This window comes from Anolis carolinensis, chromosome 5, assembly GCF_035594765.1.
Source record: "Anolis carolinensis isolate JA03-04 chromosome 5, rAnoCar3.1.pri, whole genome shotgun sequence".
Classification (NCBI taxonomy): domain Eukaryota; kingdom Metazoa; phylum Chordata; class Lepidosauria; order Squamata; family Dactyloidae; genus Anolis; species Anolis carolinensis.
The window spans coordinates 74276741-74295183 of NC_085845.1; the positions used below are offsets into that span (position 1 = coordinate 74276741).

Consider the following 18443-nt stretch of genomic DNA (forward strand, 5'->3'; position numbering starts at 1 on the left):
GCCTGTCAGTTGCAAGACAAAACACAATTATACACCATTACAGAAAATAAAGCCATAGATTATAATTGATGCAGGTGAGTTTTTATATGTTGATCATGAGTTCGGCTTGGTGAGTCAAATATTCTGTGGATCTCTCAATCAGAATTGTCTATATTCATTGCATTCCAGCAAACATTATATGAAAACACACACCTAACCTTGGTTTTCTGCTTTTGATTCAATAATAATTTATTGTATGCACAATAGCAAATGTGGGTATGAGAAAAGCTACCTCTCAAAGACCACTTGGTGTTAAACTATACTCCCCATGGTGTACATTTGCAGTTGGGAATCTATTTAATTTTTGAAATAAACACATATATGTTGCCCAGAGTCCATTTTTGGAAAAAAATGTTTTGTTTTTTTAAAATGTCATTATTATGAAAATAGGAGTTCTGACACAGAATGGAATGTCTATTTATTTTGTGTAAAATGTTAACTGTAATTTTATCCAAGTATGAAGAAACCGATAACAGTCACCCAGGCAAAGGGCACAGAGACAGGCACAAAAGGTTGGATGCATAGAAACAGATCCTCATCAGTACGACACAGTCCCCATTGCTGGACGACCAAAGTGCTTCTTCGTTGATATAGGTAAAATCAAAGTTCACAATCTTCAGGTCCTTGTGGAGGTACATCTCATTCAACTTGTTTAAAGTTCTTGCAAAAGCATATTTAGAGGCACAGCTGTAAGCTTCCCAACTGTAGACTTTCTTGAAATGCATATCAAACCATGGATTATCCTAAAAATAGAGTGTAAAATAGAGAAGGGTGTAAGAGAATAATACACACATTTTCACACCAATTTCACACAAATTCAGAATTGATTCTCACACTGTAAATGTATGTGATGTTTGTCCAGTACTTGTACTCTGTATTTATTTATTTTCCTCATTTCTACCCTGCCTTTCACTACCCCGAAGGGGACTCAAGGGGGCTTACACATGGCAACCATTAGATACCTTAAAAATACATACAGCAGAGACTAAAAATCAATTGAAATTTAAAATTAGTACATATTAAACATTTAAAAACATCACATTCAATATTAAAATCACATCCGAAAATCATAATCCAAGGCTGTTCCATCGTCAGTTATTCAAGGTCTATTATTGCACTATACTAATTACCGAAAGCCTTATCCCAAAGTCATGTTTCTACTTTCCTTCTAAAGGCTAGAAGGGAGGGGGCTGATCTGATGTCTCTGGAAAGGGATTTCCACAGCCAAGGGGCCACCACTGCGAAGGTTCTGACTCTCGTCCCCACCAACCGCGCTGGCGAGGCAGGCGGGACCAAGAGCAGGGCCTCCCCAGATGATCTTAATCTCTGAGGTGGCTCATAGGGGAAGATACATTCAGACAGGTAACCTGGGCCGGAACCGTTTATGGCTTTATTGGCTAAAGCCAGCACTTTGAATTGTGCTTGGCAGCAAAACAGTGCCTCCAAGCCCCATTCCTGCGAGGCATCTCAGAAGAATACTGTGGTCAATGGTATTGAAGGCTGCTGTGAGGTCCAGCAGAACTAACAGAGACACACTCGTCCTGTCCAGTTCCCGATGCAGATAATCTACTAAGGTGACTAAGGCTGTTTCGGTTCCATGTTCCAGCCTGAAGCCATCTCTGCCTAATCTAGAAAACTAGTGTCTACCAAGAATCCCTGGAGATATGAGGCAACCACATGTTCTATGACTTTTCCCCAAGTAGGGGAGATTGGAAACTTGGCCAACAGTTGACTAATTGAATGGGGTCCAGCGATGGTTTCTTCAACAGTGGTTTTATAACAGCCTCTTTTAGGCTGAAGAGAGGCATTAACCACCACCTTCACCCACTCTACCAAATCCCCTCTGGTCTCCTTTACTAGCCAGGATGGGCAGGGGTCTAGGATACATGTGGTTTGCCTCACCTTTCCAAGGATCTTGTCCACATCGTCGAGCTCTACCAATGGAAATGAATCCATTAAAACTGGACAAGCAGGTGTTTGTGTTACATCCTCAGAAACTGCCGTTAACATGGTGTCAAAGTTGGAACAGATCAGAGCAACTTTGTCCGCAAAGAACCAAGCAAATGCTTCTCAGCAGGCTGCCAAGTGGTCAGGGATCCCATCTTGAGAGACAGGATTTAATAACCCTCTGATCACTCGGAACAGCACCTCCGGACTGTTCTTTGTGGACGCAATATTGGCCGCGAAGAAAGATTTCTTTGTAGCTTCTATTGCTGCAGCATATGTCCTTAGATAGGTACACAGCTGTGTTTGGTCTGACTCGTTTTGCTCCAGACACCACACACACTCTAGTTCCCTCTTCTTTTGCTTCATTGCTGCCAGCTCCTTGTTGAACTGAGGAGCTGGTTTGGATCGACTACTCGAGAAGGGATGTACCTTAAATCTGAGTTTGTATGTCTGGTTGAACATGGTTATAAAGATGCTGTGAAAAACTGGAATTGAAATCCATTGATGCTATTTTAAGGTAACTTCTGTAGTAGTCTGACAAGCCTCAGAGGATAAGGAGTTTCAAAATGAAGCCTCTGAGAGTGTTCAGGGAGAATTGCAGTTAGATCAAACTGAAGCATCTAAGAGTGTTCAGGGAGAATTACAGATGGGTCAGGCTGACCTGGCTGATGCTTTGAATTCCTTAGATCGTTCCCAGGCAACCAGTGACAAAAAGCTTTGGGAAGATGAGACTGAGGAGGTTTCAAGTGAGGGTAGATTACATCTAAGAACGCAGGCATGAAAAATAGGCAAACTAGGTTTTCCCATTGAATCCGAGATAAGGCCCTGAAATCCAAGTGCCTTAGACATGATTTCATGGGAACCTGGACAGGCTCAAATTAAGTGCTTTGGCCCAAGCAGCTCAGAGGAGACAACGTTACTAACGGGAAATCAGTCTCCTGTTCATGTTTCCAAGTTCCTGGTTCTTGAATGGTCTTGTTTCATCTTCCTGTCTTTGCCTATGTATCTTTAAAGCGTTTACCTGGGAGAGATTATTACTGGACTACTGGTCTCTGCTGTGGTGCTGTGTGAACATGTGCCTCAGTGCTAGGTTTCAACAACTTCCTACATTCGTCTAGGACACCAGCTATAATAGCACAAATTACAGAAAAAGCATGCCTTATAATGAAATGCAGGACTTACAGTATCCGCCTCTTTCCCATCAATCATCTCCAAATCATCAAGAAACCATTTTTCAGATATTTCATATTTTTCATCAAGGCCTATTCTAAAGTGTTTTACCATAGATATTTGCACTTCTTCACCTTTTGTCACTGCAAGACAAAAAGGATTACATATATAATACATTTAGTAATTAAATATACATACATTCTATTTTTATACTAAAACACAAACAAAATAACAAAATTATAATTAAGACAATAAGAGGCAGATTAAAACACATTGATAAGAAGGAAAACAACAACTACAATCATATTTAAGACTTCATAAGTTGGAGCAACTGCCAACCAGAGGACCTCAGTATGTGAGACGATTGTACGTGAGAAGGCAATCCTGTAGGTAACCTAGGCCAGATCCTGCCTGATTTTGCAAGCTAAGCAAGATCAACCCTGGTTTATACTTGAATGGAAGACTGCCAACAAATATGAAGTGCTTTAGTCCACTGCTTCTTAAACTGTGAGTCCCAACCAATGAGGGATCCTCTTAGTTCAATGTTGAGATCACAAAAATTGGCAACAGTAAAAGGTTTCTAAATGCCACTACAGAAATTTGTTAGTACTGTAACAACATGCAGTGTTTACAATGGACACTGCCAAATTATTATTATTATTATTATTATTATTATTATTATTATTATTATTATTAGTAGTAGTAGTAGTATTACCTGCCTCTGCGGCTTTATCTATACATCATAAAAGGAAAATTGCCCTATTTAGCAAATCTTGAAAATGCTGATATATTGTAAGAATATGATTGATTTTTATACCTCTTTTATATACCTATATGCTTGGAGTCATATAAAAGAATTTCAGGTTGAAAGGGGTCACGATTGAAAAAAGTTTAAGATAGAATCATAGAATAATAGAGTTGGAAGAGATCTAATGGGCCATCCAGTCCAACCCACTGCCAAGAAGCAGGAAAATGCATTCAAAGCACCCGCGACAGATGGCCATCCAGCTTCTGCTTAAAAGCCTCCAAAGAAGGAGCCTCCACCACAGTCTGCGGGAGAGAGTTCCACTGCCGAACAGCTCTCACAGTGAGGAAGTTCTTCCTGATGTTCAGGTGGAATCTCCTTTCCTGTAGTTTGAAGCCATTGTTCTGTGTCCTAGTCTCCAGGGCAGCAGAAAACAAGCTTGCTTCCTCCTCCCTATGACTTCCCCTCACATATTTATACATGGCTATCATGTCTCCTCTCAATATGCTCTGCTTTAGTCTATATTTCAAAAGAAGGAAATAGCAAAACCACCTCTGCTATTCCTTGCCTAAGAAAATCTTACAAAATTCATGGGTGCCTTGTAAAGTCATGCACAACACATGACAGAGAACTGAACTGTGAAGTTCCTGACTCCGATAATGTCAGAACACAGAAAGGCCTACTAGGCTTCTTCTATACTGCCACATAGCATCCAGATTATCTGCTTGAACTGGGTTATACGGCAGTCTAGACTCATATAATACAGTTCAAAGCAGATAATGTAGATTATCTGCTTTGATAATCTAGATTATATGGCAGTTTAGAAGGGGCCTTCGTCTTCTACAATTGCCTACCTTTATGCTATACAGAAATAAATTGCTTTGGAGAGGCAGTCGCACCTAAAACATATAGATATATGTCAGTGTGTCTCATGCTATCTACTGTGTGGGACTGGCATTTTTTTTCCTCCAGTGTGCCAAAGTGTATATACTTTCAAGTTCCTGATGGCCTATGATGGTCCCATGAATTCCACAGCGTCTTTTAAGGAAAGAAATGTTCAGCAACTGCTTAGCATGAGCTTCCTCTGAAATTTAGGCTACCATAGCAGAATTTCTTTGCTGGTCTACTTTCCAAGTATTCACCAGGTGTGACCCTGTTTAGCTTCCAAGATCAGACAGGACCTGATGCCTCCAGTTTATCTTGGTGTAATAATGCTCCATACTTGTATCCATTGGCTACAGTTTTGCTACCCTAGAAACTTTCCAAAAATTAGTAGCTGATAGCTGCAGGATTTGAAATGGCATAAAAAATAAACATAATATTATGAAGCTAACAAAACTCAGATTTTGAAAAGAAAAAAAGCATGAAGTTGTGTCAAGATGGAGACGATTTTGTATTAAAACATCCATAAGTTTGCAACAACCAAGCACATTAATTTCAAAATTCAGGCTTGGTGTGAAGAAGCCCCTGGACATCAAAGTTTAAGGCTGAATTCAAGGGGACTGCAATGCCATCAAGCTCAGGCTGAATCCCAATGCCCTTGTCTGCCTTCTGGCTGATCCTCTAGCTGCATCTCTGTCTTCTCCAAATTGTGCTCCAGTTTGTTTGCTATCATCTATTCTATACACATTCAATAATGAAGTATTGATGGGCTGGTTTTTTTTTTAAAAAACAACAACAACAACAACACTGTGCAATGTCAATTTATGGGCACAATCCAAGGTAATTTGTTTGCCTTCTATTAGCAAGCACACTCTGTCTCGTGCCCTCAGCACAATGCATTAACATGAAGGGTGTTGAAAATAAAAACGTAAAAGATTAGTCAATGATGAAAAGTAAAATCTGTTGCCTAAACCTACTTCCATATTTCTCGATGTTGTGTGCCTTCAAATTGATTTTGACTCATGTACATTCTAAGATCAACCTATCATCAGATTTTCTTGACAAGATTTGTTCAGAAGGGATTTGCCTTTGCCTTCCTCTGAAGCTGAGTGAATATGATTTCTCAGTGATCTCCCCCCACCTCTGGAACTCCCTCCCTAAAGTATGATAGCCTCCTCTCCCTTCTCCTTTAAAAAGCTATTTAAAACACATCAATGCAATTTAGCTTATGGAGAGGAGAAGGATTAAGTACATCTATATGCACCCTCACCTCACTGCTAACACCTTTTAATCTGCTATTCACCATCTCCCCTCAAACAAGTTTTAGTCAAATTTCAGAGATTTTTAATGAGATTTAATGACTTAATATGTTTGTAATTATGTGTATTGTGTTATGTCTTGTTTACTTAAGATGTTTTATAATTTAATGAGTTTTTGATTTTTTCATTTATTATTGTCGGCACTGAATGTTTGCCACTGTGTATTTTGTTATAAGCCACCCTGAGTCCCTTTGGGGAGATAGGGCGAGCTATAAATAAAATTTCATTTTATTTCATTTCAAAGTTGTTTAGCACTTTCTTCTATTTGGTTCTTTTACTGTGATATTCAAAAAATCTCAAATTGTGTGGATTTTATCTCGTCTTTCTGTTTCTCATAAAGACTTACGTAGATAAAATGGCTAGAACAGCTTGTTCTTTGTTAACCAGGTGATACATTGGAATCTATGAATTATGGTGCAGATGAATATGCCACAATAACATATTAAATATTTTATGTGCTGGCCCTTCTCTGTAATAATATTTTACTTTCTAAAGTGGGGCAGGAGAGAGGAAGCTACTGATATGTCTGTGAAATCATATTGCACAACCAAAGTATTTTTTTTAAAAAAAACATCCTTGGAATCACAACTAACAATATGAAGACATTTGATAATTCATATGCTCCTTCTCCTCCTCAGAAACATAAGGAACTATCTGTAGGCAATAACTTCAATATTAAATGCTGTCACTCTATATCAATTTCAGTACAGAGTGACTATGCAATGAACCATATCTTCAGTTCAACTATGCTTTCTGACATTTACTGATGATGCCTAGACATTTGATTATACATACACATTCTCAGAGAAATTGTGTATTAATTTTATTTTATTCCATTTACAGTAGAGTCTCACTTATCCAACGTTCTGGATTATCCAACGCATTTTAGTAGTCAATGTTTTCAATGCATTGTGATATTTTGGTACTTAATTTGTAAATACAGTAATTACTACATAGCATTACTGCGTATTGAACTACTTTTCTGTCAAATTTGTTGTATAACATGATGTTTTGGTGCTTAATTTGTAAAATCATAACCTAATATGATGTTTAATAGGCTTTTCCTTAATCCCTCCTTATTATCCAACATATTCGCTTATCCAACATTCTGCCAGCCCATTTATGTTGGATAAGTGAGATTCTACTGTACTTTGTTCATTATTTTTAAGCCCATAGAGTTCTAACTTAATCGTCCATATGTTTTGAACCAGCACAATGTTAAAAATATTGTATACAGTCAGTCCTCCATATCCATGGGTTCTGTGTCCATGGATTCAATCAACCAAAACTTGAAGATATCCCAAAAGCAAAACTTGATTTTGCAATGCATCAAGCACTAAACAAATATGTAGGCATACCCTTCTGCAGTCTCCCGCCATTTCCCAGTTTGTCTCTCAAACAGGTTTGAATTGTTTACAAAATTATGCATGTTTTACTACATCTGCACTTCCACAGATTTTTTAAAATATCCACTGAAGATCCTAAAACCAAACCCCAACAGATGCTGAGTGCTCAGTGTAGATAGATTTAAGGAATCAACATACACAATTGGTACATCTATATAGCTTCATTTCTGTGGAGCTGTCCAGCGTGCTGAAAAGGCTTCGACCGTCAATGCAGGATTAGGAATAGAATACCATAAAAGAAGAATCCAAACAGGACAAGCACACTCCCAATATGGAAATCATTAAAGTTTTCTGTCTGAGAGTGATAATCAGGGACTGAGCTAGTAAGATATTTCTTTTCACAGTTATTTTGTATTACTGTGAAACTTTATATTAAAGTGTGGGTTTTGCTTGAAGCACTGTGTGGTAAAAGAAGATTTTTTAAAAAAGCAGAAAGCATGCAGGTATTTCTAAATACACAGTTTCCTTAAGATTCTTGGGACATACAAAGAAGAAATATATGTCTATGTTTTCTTGTTATATCAGGATAGATGAAATCCTGTTGGTTAGTCTCAACTAGAGTGGACCATTGACAACAGCAGGCACACAAGTGACCAGAGCAGATGAAGGGAGGTCCAGTTTTGGCCTGACTCAACCATCTAGATTGCTCCCCTATGTGGAAAACTATGTGGAAGCTTCACAGCAATACGAGATAATTGGGGAAAGAAATATGTTTTTACAATCCAGACTCACATGCATGTGTTTATTGTCGCCACTGCTTTGAAATCCAGCTGGAGCTAATGAAATATTTTTTAAAATACTATAATAATAATAATAATAATAATAATAATAATAATAAGAAGAAGAAGAAGAAGAAGAAGAAGAACAACAACAACAACAACAACAACAACAACAACTTTATTCGGATATCCCACCACCACTTTCCTGAAGCGACTTGGGGCAGCTTACACATGGCATAAAAATGTCTAAAAACAGAACATTAAACAGAACACACTATAAAATGCAATTAAATAAAAAATAAGCATATAAAACAAGATCTTAAAACTCATTTAAAATGGTGCTCATCTGGAGGTAAGCTACTATAAACATGGTCAGGCTGTAAACAATGGCAAGGGAATGAGATAAGTGTAAAGCCGAAGCCATGGGATGAGGGCATGGGATGTAGTGTAAAGCTGCATAACAACTGGATAGAACAACTAGGGACTAAGCAGTCTCAAAAGCTTGTCTTCAATCTCAAAACCAGGTCTTCAGGTCCTTATGGAAGGTGGACAGTGCAGGGGCTTGCCTAATTTGCCTGGTGAGGGAGTTCCAAAGGCGGGGGGCCACCACTGAGAAGGTAATTTCCTTTGTCCCCACCAACCACGCTTGTGACAGTGGTGGGACTGAGAGGAGGGCCTCCCTGGCAGATCTTAGAGCACACACTGGTTCATGGGAGGGGGGATGCAGTCACGAAGATAGGCAAGACCCAAACCATTTAGGCCTTTTTAGGTAATAACCTGCAATTTAAATTTATTATTTATTTATTTACAGCATTTATATTCCGCCCTTCTCACCCCAAAGGGGACTCAGGGTGGATCACATTACACATATAGGCAACATTCAATGCCTTTTAACATAGAACAAAAACAAACAAACATAGGCTCCGAGCGGGGCTTGAACTCATTACCTCCTGGTCAGAGTGCTTCATTGCAGTTAATTGCACTGGCTTGCTCTCCCGCCTGCGCCACAGCCCGGGCCCAAATTTGAAGCTTATCAGCAGCCAATGGAGCTGTTTTAGTAGGGGCATCGTGTGTTCCTTATAGTTAGCTCCAGGTAGTAGCCTGGCTGCCGATCTCTGCACCAGTAGCAGTTTCTGAGCCTTCTTCAAAGGCAGCCCCACGTAGAGTGCATTCCAGTAATCCAGTCTGAATGTAACTAAGGCATGGACCACTATGGCCAAGTCAGGTTTTTCGAGGTACAGTCACACCTGGTGCACAAGCTTTAACTGTGTGAAGGCCTTCCTGGCCACCGCTGACACCTGAGCTTCAAGCATCAGCTCTAAGTCCAAGGGGGTTCCCAGATTGTGGACCTGTGTCCTCAGGGGAGTGTGACCCCGTCGAGCACAGGTTGCCATCTTATACACCACTCAGACCTGCAACTGACCAGGAGGATCTCTGTCTTGTCTGGATTAAGCTTCAGCTTGTTAGCTCTCATCCAGTCTATCACAGCTGCCACTAGCACATATGCCTGGCATTGCCCGGATCTTATTGGGACCACTACCCCCTGCTATTATTCCTTCTTTCTCTCCCCACATGCCCTTCCTTCCTTCTGTTTTCTTTCTTTTTCCTTCCCCCTCCCCTCTCCAGTCCGTTCTTTCCCTTCTTTTCCTCTTTTCTTTCTTCCTTCCCTTCCCCTTTCTCCCTTTTCCAGATCTGAGATGGCTCTACAATGTCTTTATGGCAATATAAAACATTGTGGTTCTTTCCTTCTTTCTTCCCCTCATATACATGCTACTTTTCTTTCCCACAGAGAGCCTAGCTTCACCTACCAACAGCCAATCTAGTGACATCACAGAGGGCCACTTCACCTAGCAACAGTATTTGTGGTATAACTAGACAGACAAACAACCATATCAGAATAAATAAAGTAACAGCCAAAGAAATCAGCAATAAATGTGCCACTTTATGGTGCATAGCTTCTCTAATGCAATTGCTTCATAAATTTGGAAGATTCTACATTTTATGGAAAGGACTACATGCCTATGAGTTGCCTCTGACAATCAGATTAACTTGCAATAGTCAGATGAGACTGCAGCATACCCTTGACTCCATATCTTCTGTGCATTCGGTGGGTGTCTGGAAAGATTTATTATGCAATTTCAAAAAAATCACATCTTCTGTTAAATTGCTTGTTTAGATTTGCTTCATATTATGAACTTTAATGAATGGCCTCCAGAATGCTTGCATAGATGTTGGCCCTTATCCCTGTGGAATTTGTTTTCAAGTATATGAGATTAATATTGCCATTTCGTGCCACAAGTCTAATGATACTGGCAAAGACCCAAATAACTACTTTAGGCACAGTCAAAATCTTGATGATGCCCAGAGGGATTTTTGAATTCCATGTCATCTTTGAACAAGAGATCGCTATGCAATATCGCAAACTGCATTTGAAAGACAAAATGATTAATGACAAGGAATTGTAGATAGTGGATTAAAAATGTAATGTCATGGCCCTTTGGAGCTAATTTACCTACTTTTTTCAAACGTGGCTACAGCTATGAAAAAACTTCACTCTGCAATAATGTGTTGAAAAACGGATGATTACACAGTTGTTCTCTGTATAAACTTGATGTTAAACAAACTGACTGATTTGAGCTCCTTTTCAATTAATAGGGCTGTTAACATCAGGGCAGAGGTGGTTCAACCACCAGGCCAACTAGGCAGTTGCCTGTGGTGCCATCTTGTTGGGGGCGCCATTGAGGCAACTCCTGTCTCCTGCGGCCTGCCTCCGCAAGGTATTGAACTGCTTTTTCTGTTGATTTGTTGTAAAACATGATGTTTTAGTGCTTAATTTGTAAAATCTTAATGTAATTTGATGTTTAATAGGCTTTTCCTTCCTTAATCCCTCCTTATTATCAAACATTTTCGCTTATCCAATGCTTTTACTTTTCAGTGATTGGTTTGGGGGGGGGGGGGGGCGCCAAAATTCTGTTCGCCTACACTTGAAAAATACCTAGGGCCAGCTCTGCATCAAGGTGAAAACGTATGTAAACAAAACAAGGAATGTAAATCTTAAAGAAGGTATCAATTATTTTTGCCTCGCACTTTAGCAAATAACTAGTGGATATAGGTGGGAAATATGGAGCCCTGGTGGCGAAGTGTGTTAAAGCACTGAGCTGCTGAACTTGCAGACTGAAAGGTCGCAGGTTGAAATCCTGGGAGCGGAGTGAGCGCCCGCTGTTAGCTCCAGCTTCTGCCAACCTAGCAGTTCGAAAACATGCCAATGTGAGTAGATCAATAGGTACTGCTCTGGTGGGAAGGTAACGGTGCTCCATGCAGTCATGCTGGCCACATGACCTTGGAGGTGTCTGCAGACAACGCCAGCTCTTCGGCTTAGAAATGGAGATGAGCACCAACCCCCAGAGTCAGACATGACTGGACTTAACGTCAGGGAAAATCTTTACTTTTATCTTATAGGTGGGAAATAGGAGCCCCTGGTGATGCAGCAGATTAAACCTCTGAGCTGCTGAACTTGCTGACCGAAAGGTTGGCAGTTTGAATCCGAGGAGTGGAGTGAGCTCCCGCTATTCGCCCCAGCTTCTGCCAATCTAGCAGTTCGATACCATGATAAATTTGAATAGATCAATAGGTACCTTTTCTGCAGGAAGGCAATGGCGCTCCATGCAGTCATGCTGGCCACATGACCTTGGAGGTGTCTACAGACAATGCCAGCTCTTTGGCTTAGAAATGGAGATGAGCACCAGCCCCCAGGGTCAAATACAACTAGACTTAATGTCAGGGGGAAACCTTTACTGTTACTTGTAGGTGGGAAATAAGGAGAGAGGTTCAGAAGAATGTCTGAATTTATACTTGGCATTTGAAGAAACTGCAAAGGAGATGCTTGAATTAGCCTAGAAAAACCAAGGGTGAAACTACACTGGTTGGATAATCGGTGCCATGTCTGGATCAGAAATGATCCAACCTTCCCTTGATTCAGCCACACACTATTTGCTGAACCCCATGTGGCGTTGCGTTGGTGTCCATACAGTTCAGCCAGGCCAAGACTGTTATGGCTCCACTGGGCCGTCACCCCTTCTCCCAATGGCTGCAGAGCTTTACACGGGCTTCTGTTCACTGCGGGCACCTCAATCTGATATCAATGGAGGTGATTATGCAACCAGGAAAAAGGCGGAGGCTGACCTTGCCATGTTCTTCCTGGTCGCATCGATGCCTCTATTGATATCAGAATGACTATGAGCTCCCAGCATCTCTGTGGCTGGCTTGGAGTAGTAGTGACACAAGCACCATCCATCTCTTTTTCACTGTGCTGATGAGAATGGGGGAAGGTGATGGCAGTGATACGTTGTCTGGACAGGAGACCTGTCTGAATCAGTCTGGAGAACAAGCCCTATGAGGAGCGGCTTAAAGAGCTGGGCATGTTTAGCCTGCAGAAGAGAAGGCTGAGAAGAGACATGATGGCCATTATCTGAGCTTGTTTTCTGCTGCTCTGGAGACTAGGAGGCGGAATAATAGCTTCAAACCACAAGAAAGGAGATTCCACCTGAACATTAGGAAGAACTTCCCAACTGTGAGAGCTGTTCAGCAGTGGAACTCTTGAACTCGAATATATGGCAGTGTGGACTCAGGGCCCTTCCACACAGCCCTATATCCCAGAATACCAAGGCAGAAAATCCCACAATATCTGCTTTGAACTGGGCTATCTGAATCCCCACTCAGATAATGTGGGATTTTCTGCCTTGATATTCTGGGATATAGGGCTGTGTGGAAGGGCTCTGGGTCTGCATTTTCTGGAGGTCTTTGGAAATACAGGTACTTAGTAATGCATTTAAAAGCTTATATTTGTTTTTTAATCACAGCCAGCACCCCAAATATATTAGACAACAGAGTAGACAGTGTTCATGTTTTTAACAATATGCAGATGACAAATAAGCTATTTTAAAGAGAAAACATTATGCAATAGAAATCTTGAGTCAATGTTATGTATTTTTAAAAATACAAATATGCAGACATACTTTGGCTGCAGAATTAAATACTTTGTGATATAGATGTTTATCATGTTAGAAAAAAATTAACAGATCTCTCACGCATAAAAACACTACCGATTAGAATATTTCTTAAATTATCAAAATGGCCCATTAAGCGATAAAACAGGGCAGTAAGTTATGTAGCAAAAGGAGTGACTTTTATGAGCCACAAAACATTAAGGTTCAGAGAAGTGCATTAAACATTTTGTTGGCCATGCTGACACAGTAAGCAAAAACAAAACAATGTTCTCTTATAATTACCAGAACTTAGAAGCCTAGACAAAGCACACAAGATCCAAAGAGCAATGTTTGCAATGCCCTCTGTCTGAATGTATTTGACACAGTAAAAATATTGGACTTTGTCTCTTAAAATACAACCACACATGTACAGCTTTCTAATTTCTGTTTTAGCAATATAACTCCATTTATGTAAATACTGTTCACAGTTCTTGGAGGACATAAGAGACCTGTAAACATATGAGTGTGACCACTTTTTAGAGTAGGGCACCTGAAAAAAAACCCAGAATGTGCTAATCTGGAAATAAATTTAGCAGGAATTACTTCTTATTATGTTTAATGGCACAAACAGAACTGGACAAGTGGGTTGTCAGTTTCTCCAGCACGGTATTAAAACTGTCTTCCAACAACACACACAGTGGGAGGAAATTAGTACTTGCAAACGTATTATTGCTGAAATTCCAGTCATACTTACTTGGAAGTGAACTTCATTGAATTCTGAGCAATCTACTTCTGTGCAAAAGCATAGGTGTGCATGCACGGGACAGTACGTAAACAAGATTTTATTGGAAAATTATATTACTTCTTTGAAGGATGGGATAACATCTTACCCCTAAATGCCTGAGAGATTTTTTAAAAATCCTGGTCCCGGCCAAATTTAAAGACAGTCCCATTGATTTCAGTGCATTTTAATTCCATGATAAGGTGCTGCTTTACTTGGAATTAAATGCTGCTTACTGGAACATAAATACAATCAATGGATAACACAAACGACAACATTTATATTAATGTTTGTGTTCTACTCACTTCACACAGATTGTAACACACGACATATATAACAACCCTTTATGTAAGTACGTCATGCTTTGATCCAAAATAAACTTAGAAACAGGAATTCCTAGCTCGAAGGCATTTCAGTACACCAGAATTAAATCCTAGAGGCTGTATATAGTCCCTGTCGTGTTTACCTGAAGCACAGAGGTAGAAGCGGTCTTGGCCCGAACACTCAACTTCAATGAATTCATGCAAGCTTTGCCCAAGTGATTTGAAGAGCTTCTTGTTGAGATCCTCCTTCACCAGAGATGACATTGCCTTGGCTCCGCTCACAGTGGATGTTACTTGTTTGTTTCCACTCCTCTTCTTTGTTTTCCTTCTTGGGTCTGTCCAGGACTTTGGTTCGGCCACAAAGCAATCAAGCCACTGTTTCTTGCATCCAGCTGCCCACTTGGCTGGACAGAAGGGCAGCAGCAGTAGCAGCCCCACTCAATGTCCAGTCCAACAGAAGAGGCTTCCCTGCTCTGACATACTTTGCTGATTTGATGAGAGATTCTTTCCTATGGGTCTTAGAACCCCCCTGACTGTCATAAGTCAGAGGCATCTTTAATACCAAAGCAGTAATTTGCACTAACTCATTTTGATTCCATTATCCCAGTCAGTTAACAGCTGCCCGGAGGTATTGATTGGGGTGATCTTCCATTAAGGATATTACCACCGGCGAAAAGAAGAGACAGGAGCAAGCACTGCATCTCCTCGCCTGCCCTCGTCGGCAACACTGCTGCTGTTTCTGAACACTTAATTTCTCCCACAAGTCTACATGCATCACTTCAGAAAGCAGAGCCAGCCAGTTTTGGCTCCAAACATCCCACCAATTGAGAAAGCGTTCCAGTACTAAATCCAGATCTCCACTCTTAGGTCACCACCAGAAAAGTGCTGGCGGGGAGATTATCATCCAAGATACAATATTGCGAAAACTAGTATTTCCCTTGTAACTCTTTCCTTACTAGTATTTTATTCCTATTTTATCCTACTTTTACAATATACCAGTGCTGGAATTCATTTTATCTATGAGGAATAATTCAGTTGATTTCCCCTTGCCCAAAGCTTAACAGAAATGACATACCAAAGATTCTGCTGAAATTTCTGAATTTCTATGCACCCTTGGATGTGTCAATGACTTTCCTTCTAAACTACATGTTAAAATCAACACAACATTTTCCTTCCCATTTTAGAGTTCCATGATGAAAAAAAGGCAAGACGTGCTAAATCTGCCCGCTCTCCTAGTCGAATCAACTGAGCCTTATGAGCAACTGTTAGGACTGCAAAGAGCATCTGCATACACAATTGATTTTAAATAATTTCTCCAAGGTTTTTCCGTCCTCATTAGGATAACTGCTTCCTCTTTTCTGACCCCTGCCCTCAGAAAGTTCTAGCAACAAGTGCCCACTTAGGCCATCTGCAAAATAGTTGCTTTAGTTATTAGTATATCCTGTACTATATTAGTTGAAACATACATTCAATCCAATTTTAACTTCCTCTCTTTCACCTTCTTGTGTAAAAATGGATTGCAGAAAGGGTCACACCCTGAGGAGAGTTACTGAGAAGCATTTTGAAAAAATGCTTCTGGAGTGGGTGATTGAGAGAGAGAAAAAGAAAACCAGTAATGGGGATGGTATGGTAATAATTTCCTCACATGCCAAATATTTCAAGATTTCTTTCAATAATAATAATAATAACTTTATTCTTATATCTCGTCCTATCTCCCCAAAGGGACTCGGGGCGACTTACATGAGGACCAAGCACAGTAGAACAAACATTAAAATATTTCACTATAAAATACATTTGCATTATAAAACATTAAACACATAAAACATATAAAACATCATAAAAACATGAACTCAACAACAACTGATAACCAGTAGCCAAGAACAGTGAATGACCAGCTTTTTCAATTTCAAAAGCAGCTTTTGAAATCAAAAAAGGCTATTAGACTGCTGTTGTGCCCGTAGTATACCACTTGGATCTTAGTTGGCTGAGTTCTGATAGTAGCTTTGGTTGCCATCCAGAACAGAAGTGACTATTTCCCTCTCTACAGAGCGTTACCTATTGATCTACTCACATTTGCATGTTTTCATATCTATATGTAGATATGAACAGGATTGAGCTGCATGTGCCAGCCATAAAAATCCATTTCAGGTTATGTTTTCTGAATTCTGACTACAGAATTTATGAAGAAGTACTGACTGGAATTTCCTTTTTTCCCAACCCCATGTTTTCCTAGATATGTCAAAAAGTGGTGGTGAGGAGGAAAGGATTATGAAGCTCAACACATTTTTCAAATCTTCAAGGTAAAGGTAAAGGCTTTCCCCTGACTTAAGTCTAGTCGTATCTGACTCTGTGGGTTGGTGCTCATCTCTGTTTCTAAGCCGAAGAGCTGGTATTGTCCGTAGATACCTCCAAGGTCATGTGGCCAGCATGACTGCATGGAGTGCTGTTTCCTTCCTGTTTTTGAATTGCTGGGCCCCAGAGGCTGGGGCTGACAGCAGGAGCTCACCCCACTCCCCAGATTCGAACCACTGACTTTCGATCAGCAAGTTCAACAACTCAGCGATCTAATCCACTGCGCCACTGGAGGCTCCCTCTTCCTCAAGACTCCACTTGAATAAAACCAAGTTGCAACTGTGGTTTAACACCAGGTTTGAAATTGGTTAAGTGTCCTTCACTAGGGTAGATTTTGAATCATTATATTTGACTTAATCTTTTATTTATTTATCTGAATTGTATCCTTCTTTTCTTTCTAAATTGAGATTCAAGGAGCTTAATAAAAATAATTTTCTCATTAAACTATCTTTGTTTTATCATTCCTCAAACGTCCACCCTACAGAGTGAGACAATAAAACTGTTCACACCTAGAACTCTTTTGATTTGTTGTGTTCACATTCCCTTGATAACTGTGCCCACTAATTTTCTTTGGATGCTGAAACTGTATTTCTACATGCTCAACCAAAATGTTAATTGCCTGTAATGCTAGAAGTACAGGGTCTGAAGTAGATGTTTATTAGATTGTCACAATTTCAAACTGAGGGCAATGCTTTCATTTTGCAATATCTATTCCTGCACCCTTGCTTTATATACCACTCCCTTCAGTCATCACAACATCTTAAAATATGCTATTTAATTCCTTTCACAGAGTGTCAGCATATCCATGATTTTATCACAGAAGCGTACAGTGATCAGTGGCCACTCAAAAAGGTTTGTATTTTGTATTTTGAGCTTTGGGAGTTCTTTTGTAACATTGCGTGGACAAATATTCTTTCTAGCAGAAAACAAAGGACTGCGGTGAGCACAGCGGGTTAAACCACCTGCTACTTAAAATCTTGTTGAAGGGAAGGTCGGCAATTCAAGCCGTGGGTTGGAGTGAGTTCTGGCCATCAGCCCTAGCTTCTGCTTACCTAGCAGTTCGAAAACAGCAATGTGAGTAGATAAATAGGTACCGCTTCAGCAATAAAGTAAAAGGTGCCCCTGAAAACATGCCGGCAAATTCAATCAGGAAGGTGTCCATGGACAATAGCCTCCTTGGTGTGGAAAATAGAACAACAGCACCTCCCCATGGCCGAGTCGAGCTCAGCCTCCAGATGTGGGAGATGAAAAAGTGGGAAGCCTAGCCCCTGTCTATGTACCGTCTGTCTTTGTTGTTAATTGTGTAATGGCATTGAATGTTTGTCATACATGTATTCTGTAATCTGCTCTGAGTCCCCTTGGAGAGACAGAGTGAAATATAAATAAAATGTGTGTGTGTGTGTATGTATATGTATATCAATGATGTTTCGAAACTAAGAGATACACAAATGACAAGACAACCAATGCTTTTGTCCCAGTGGAGTTAAAATAATAGCCCATTTTAACATAAATATTAATAAGTAATTGAATAGAGAGTTGGTCTGTTTTTTAAATTTTGCCAGCTCTCCCCAACCTCCAATAGCCATTGTATTAACTGTGATCTGATGTGCTGACAGGCAGAAATCAAATAACACAAATGCTTCTGGCATGGAAATACAGTGGTAAGAGAAACTATACCTGTTGCAATCCTGTTAAGCAACTGTTTCAAAGACAGAAATTTGGTGGTGTGTTTGCTGTGGTTTCTATGTTTGTCTAAGATGAGGAATGCTTTTAAG

The 18443-nt window shown here is 40.1% G+C and overlaps 1 protein-coding gene across 1 annotated transcript; it reads right to left on the reverse strand.

Moving 5' to 3' along the window:
- Window positions 1–320: 320 nt before the first annotated feature.
- Window positions 321–15008, reverse strand: exoc1l (exocyst complex component 1 like). Its single transcript, XM_062981541.1, has 3 exons — window positions 14460–15008; window positions 3169–3299; window positions 321–782 (listed from the first exon to the last, which is right to left on the reverse strand). Exons 1-3 carry the CDS (start codon window positions 14578–14580, stop codon window positions 516–518), a joined length of 519 nt encoding a protein of 172 aa, XP_062837611.1. The 5' UTR covers window positions 14581–15008; the 3' UTR covers window positions 321–515.
- Between the last annotated feature and the right edge of the window lie 3435 nt (window positions 15009–18443).

Coding starts and splice junctions, on each gene's coding strand:
- exoc1l (XM_062981541.1), bottom strand. CDS start 14,580: ATGTCATCTCTGGTGAAGGAGGATCTCAACAAGAAGCTCTTCAAATCA. Junction 3,300..14,459: donor CTTCTACCTCTGTGCTTCAG/GTAAACACGACA, acceptor TTTGTCTTGCAG/TGACAAAAGGTGAAGAAGTG. Junction 783..3,168: donor ATGGGAAAGAGGCGGATACT/GTAAGTCCTGCA, acceptor CTCTATTTTTAG/GATAATCCATGGTTTGATAT.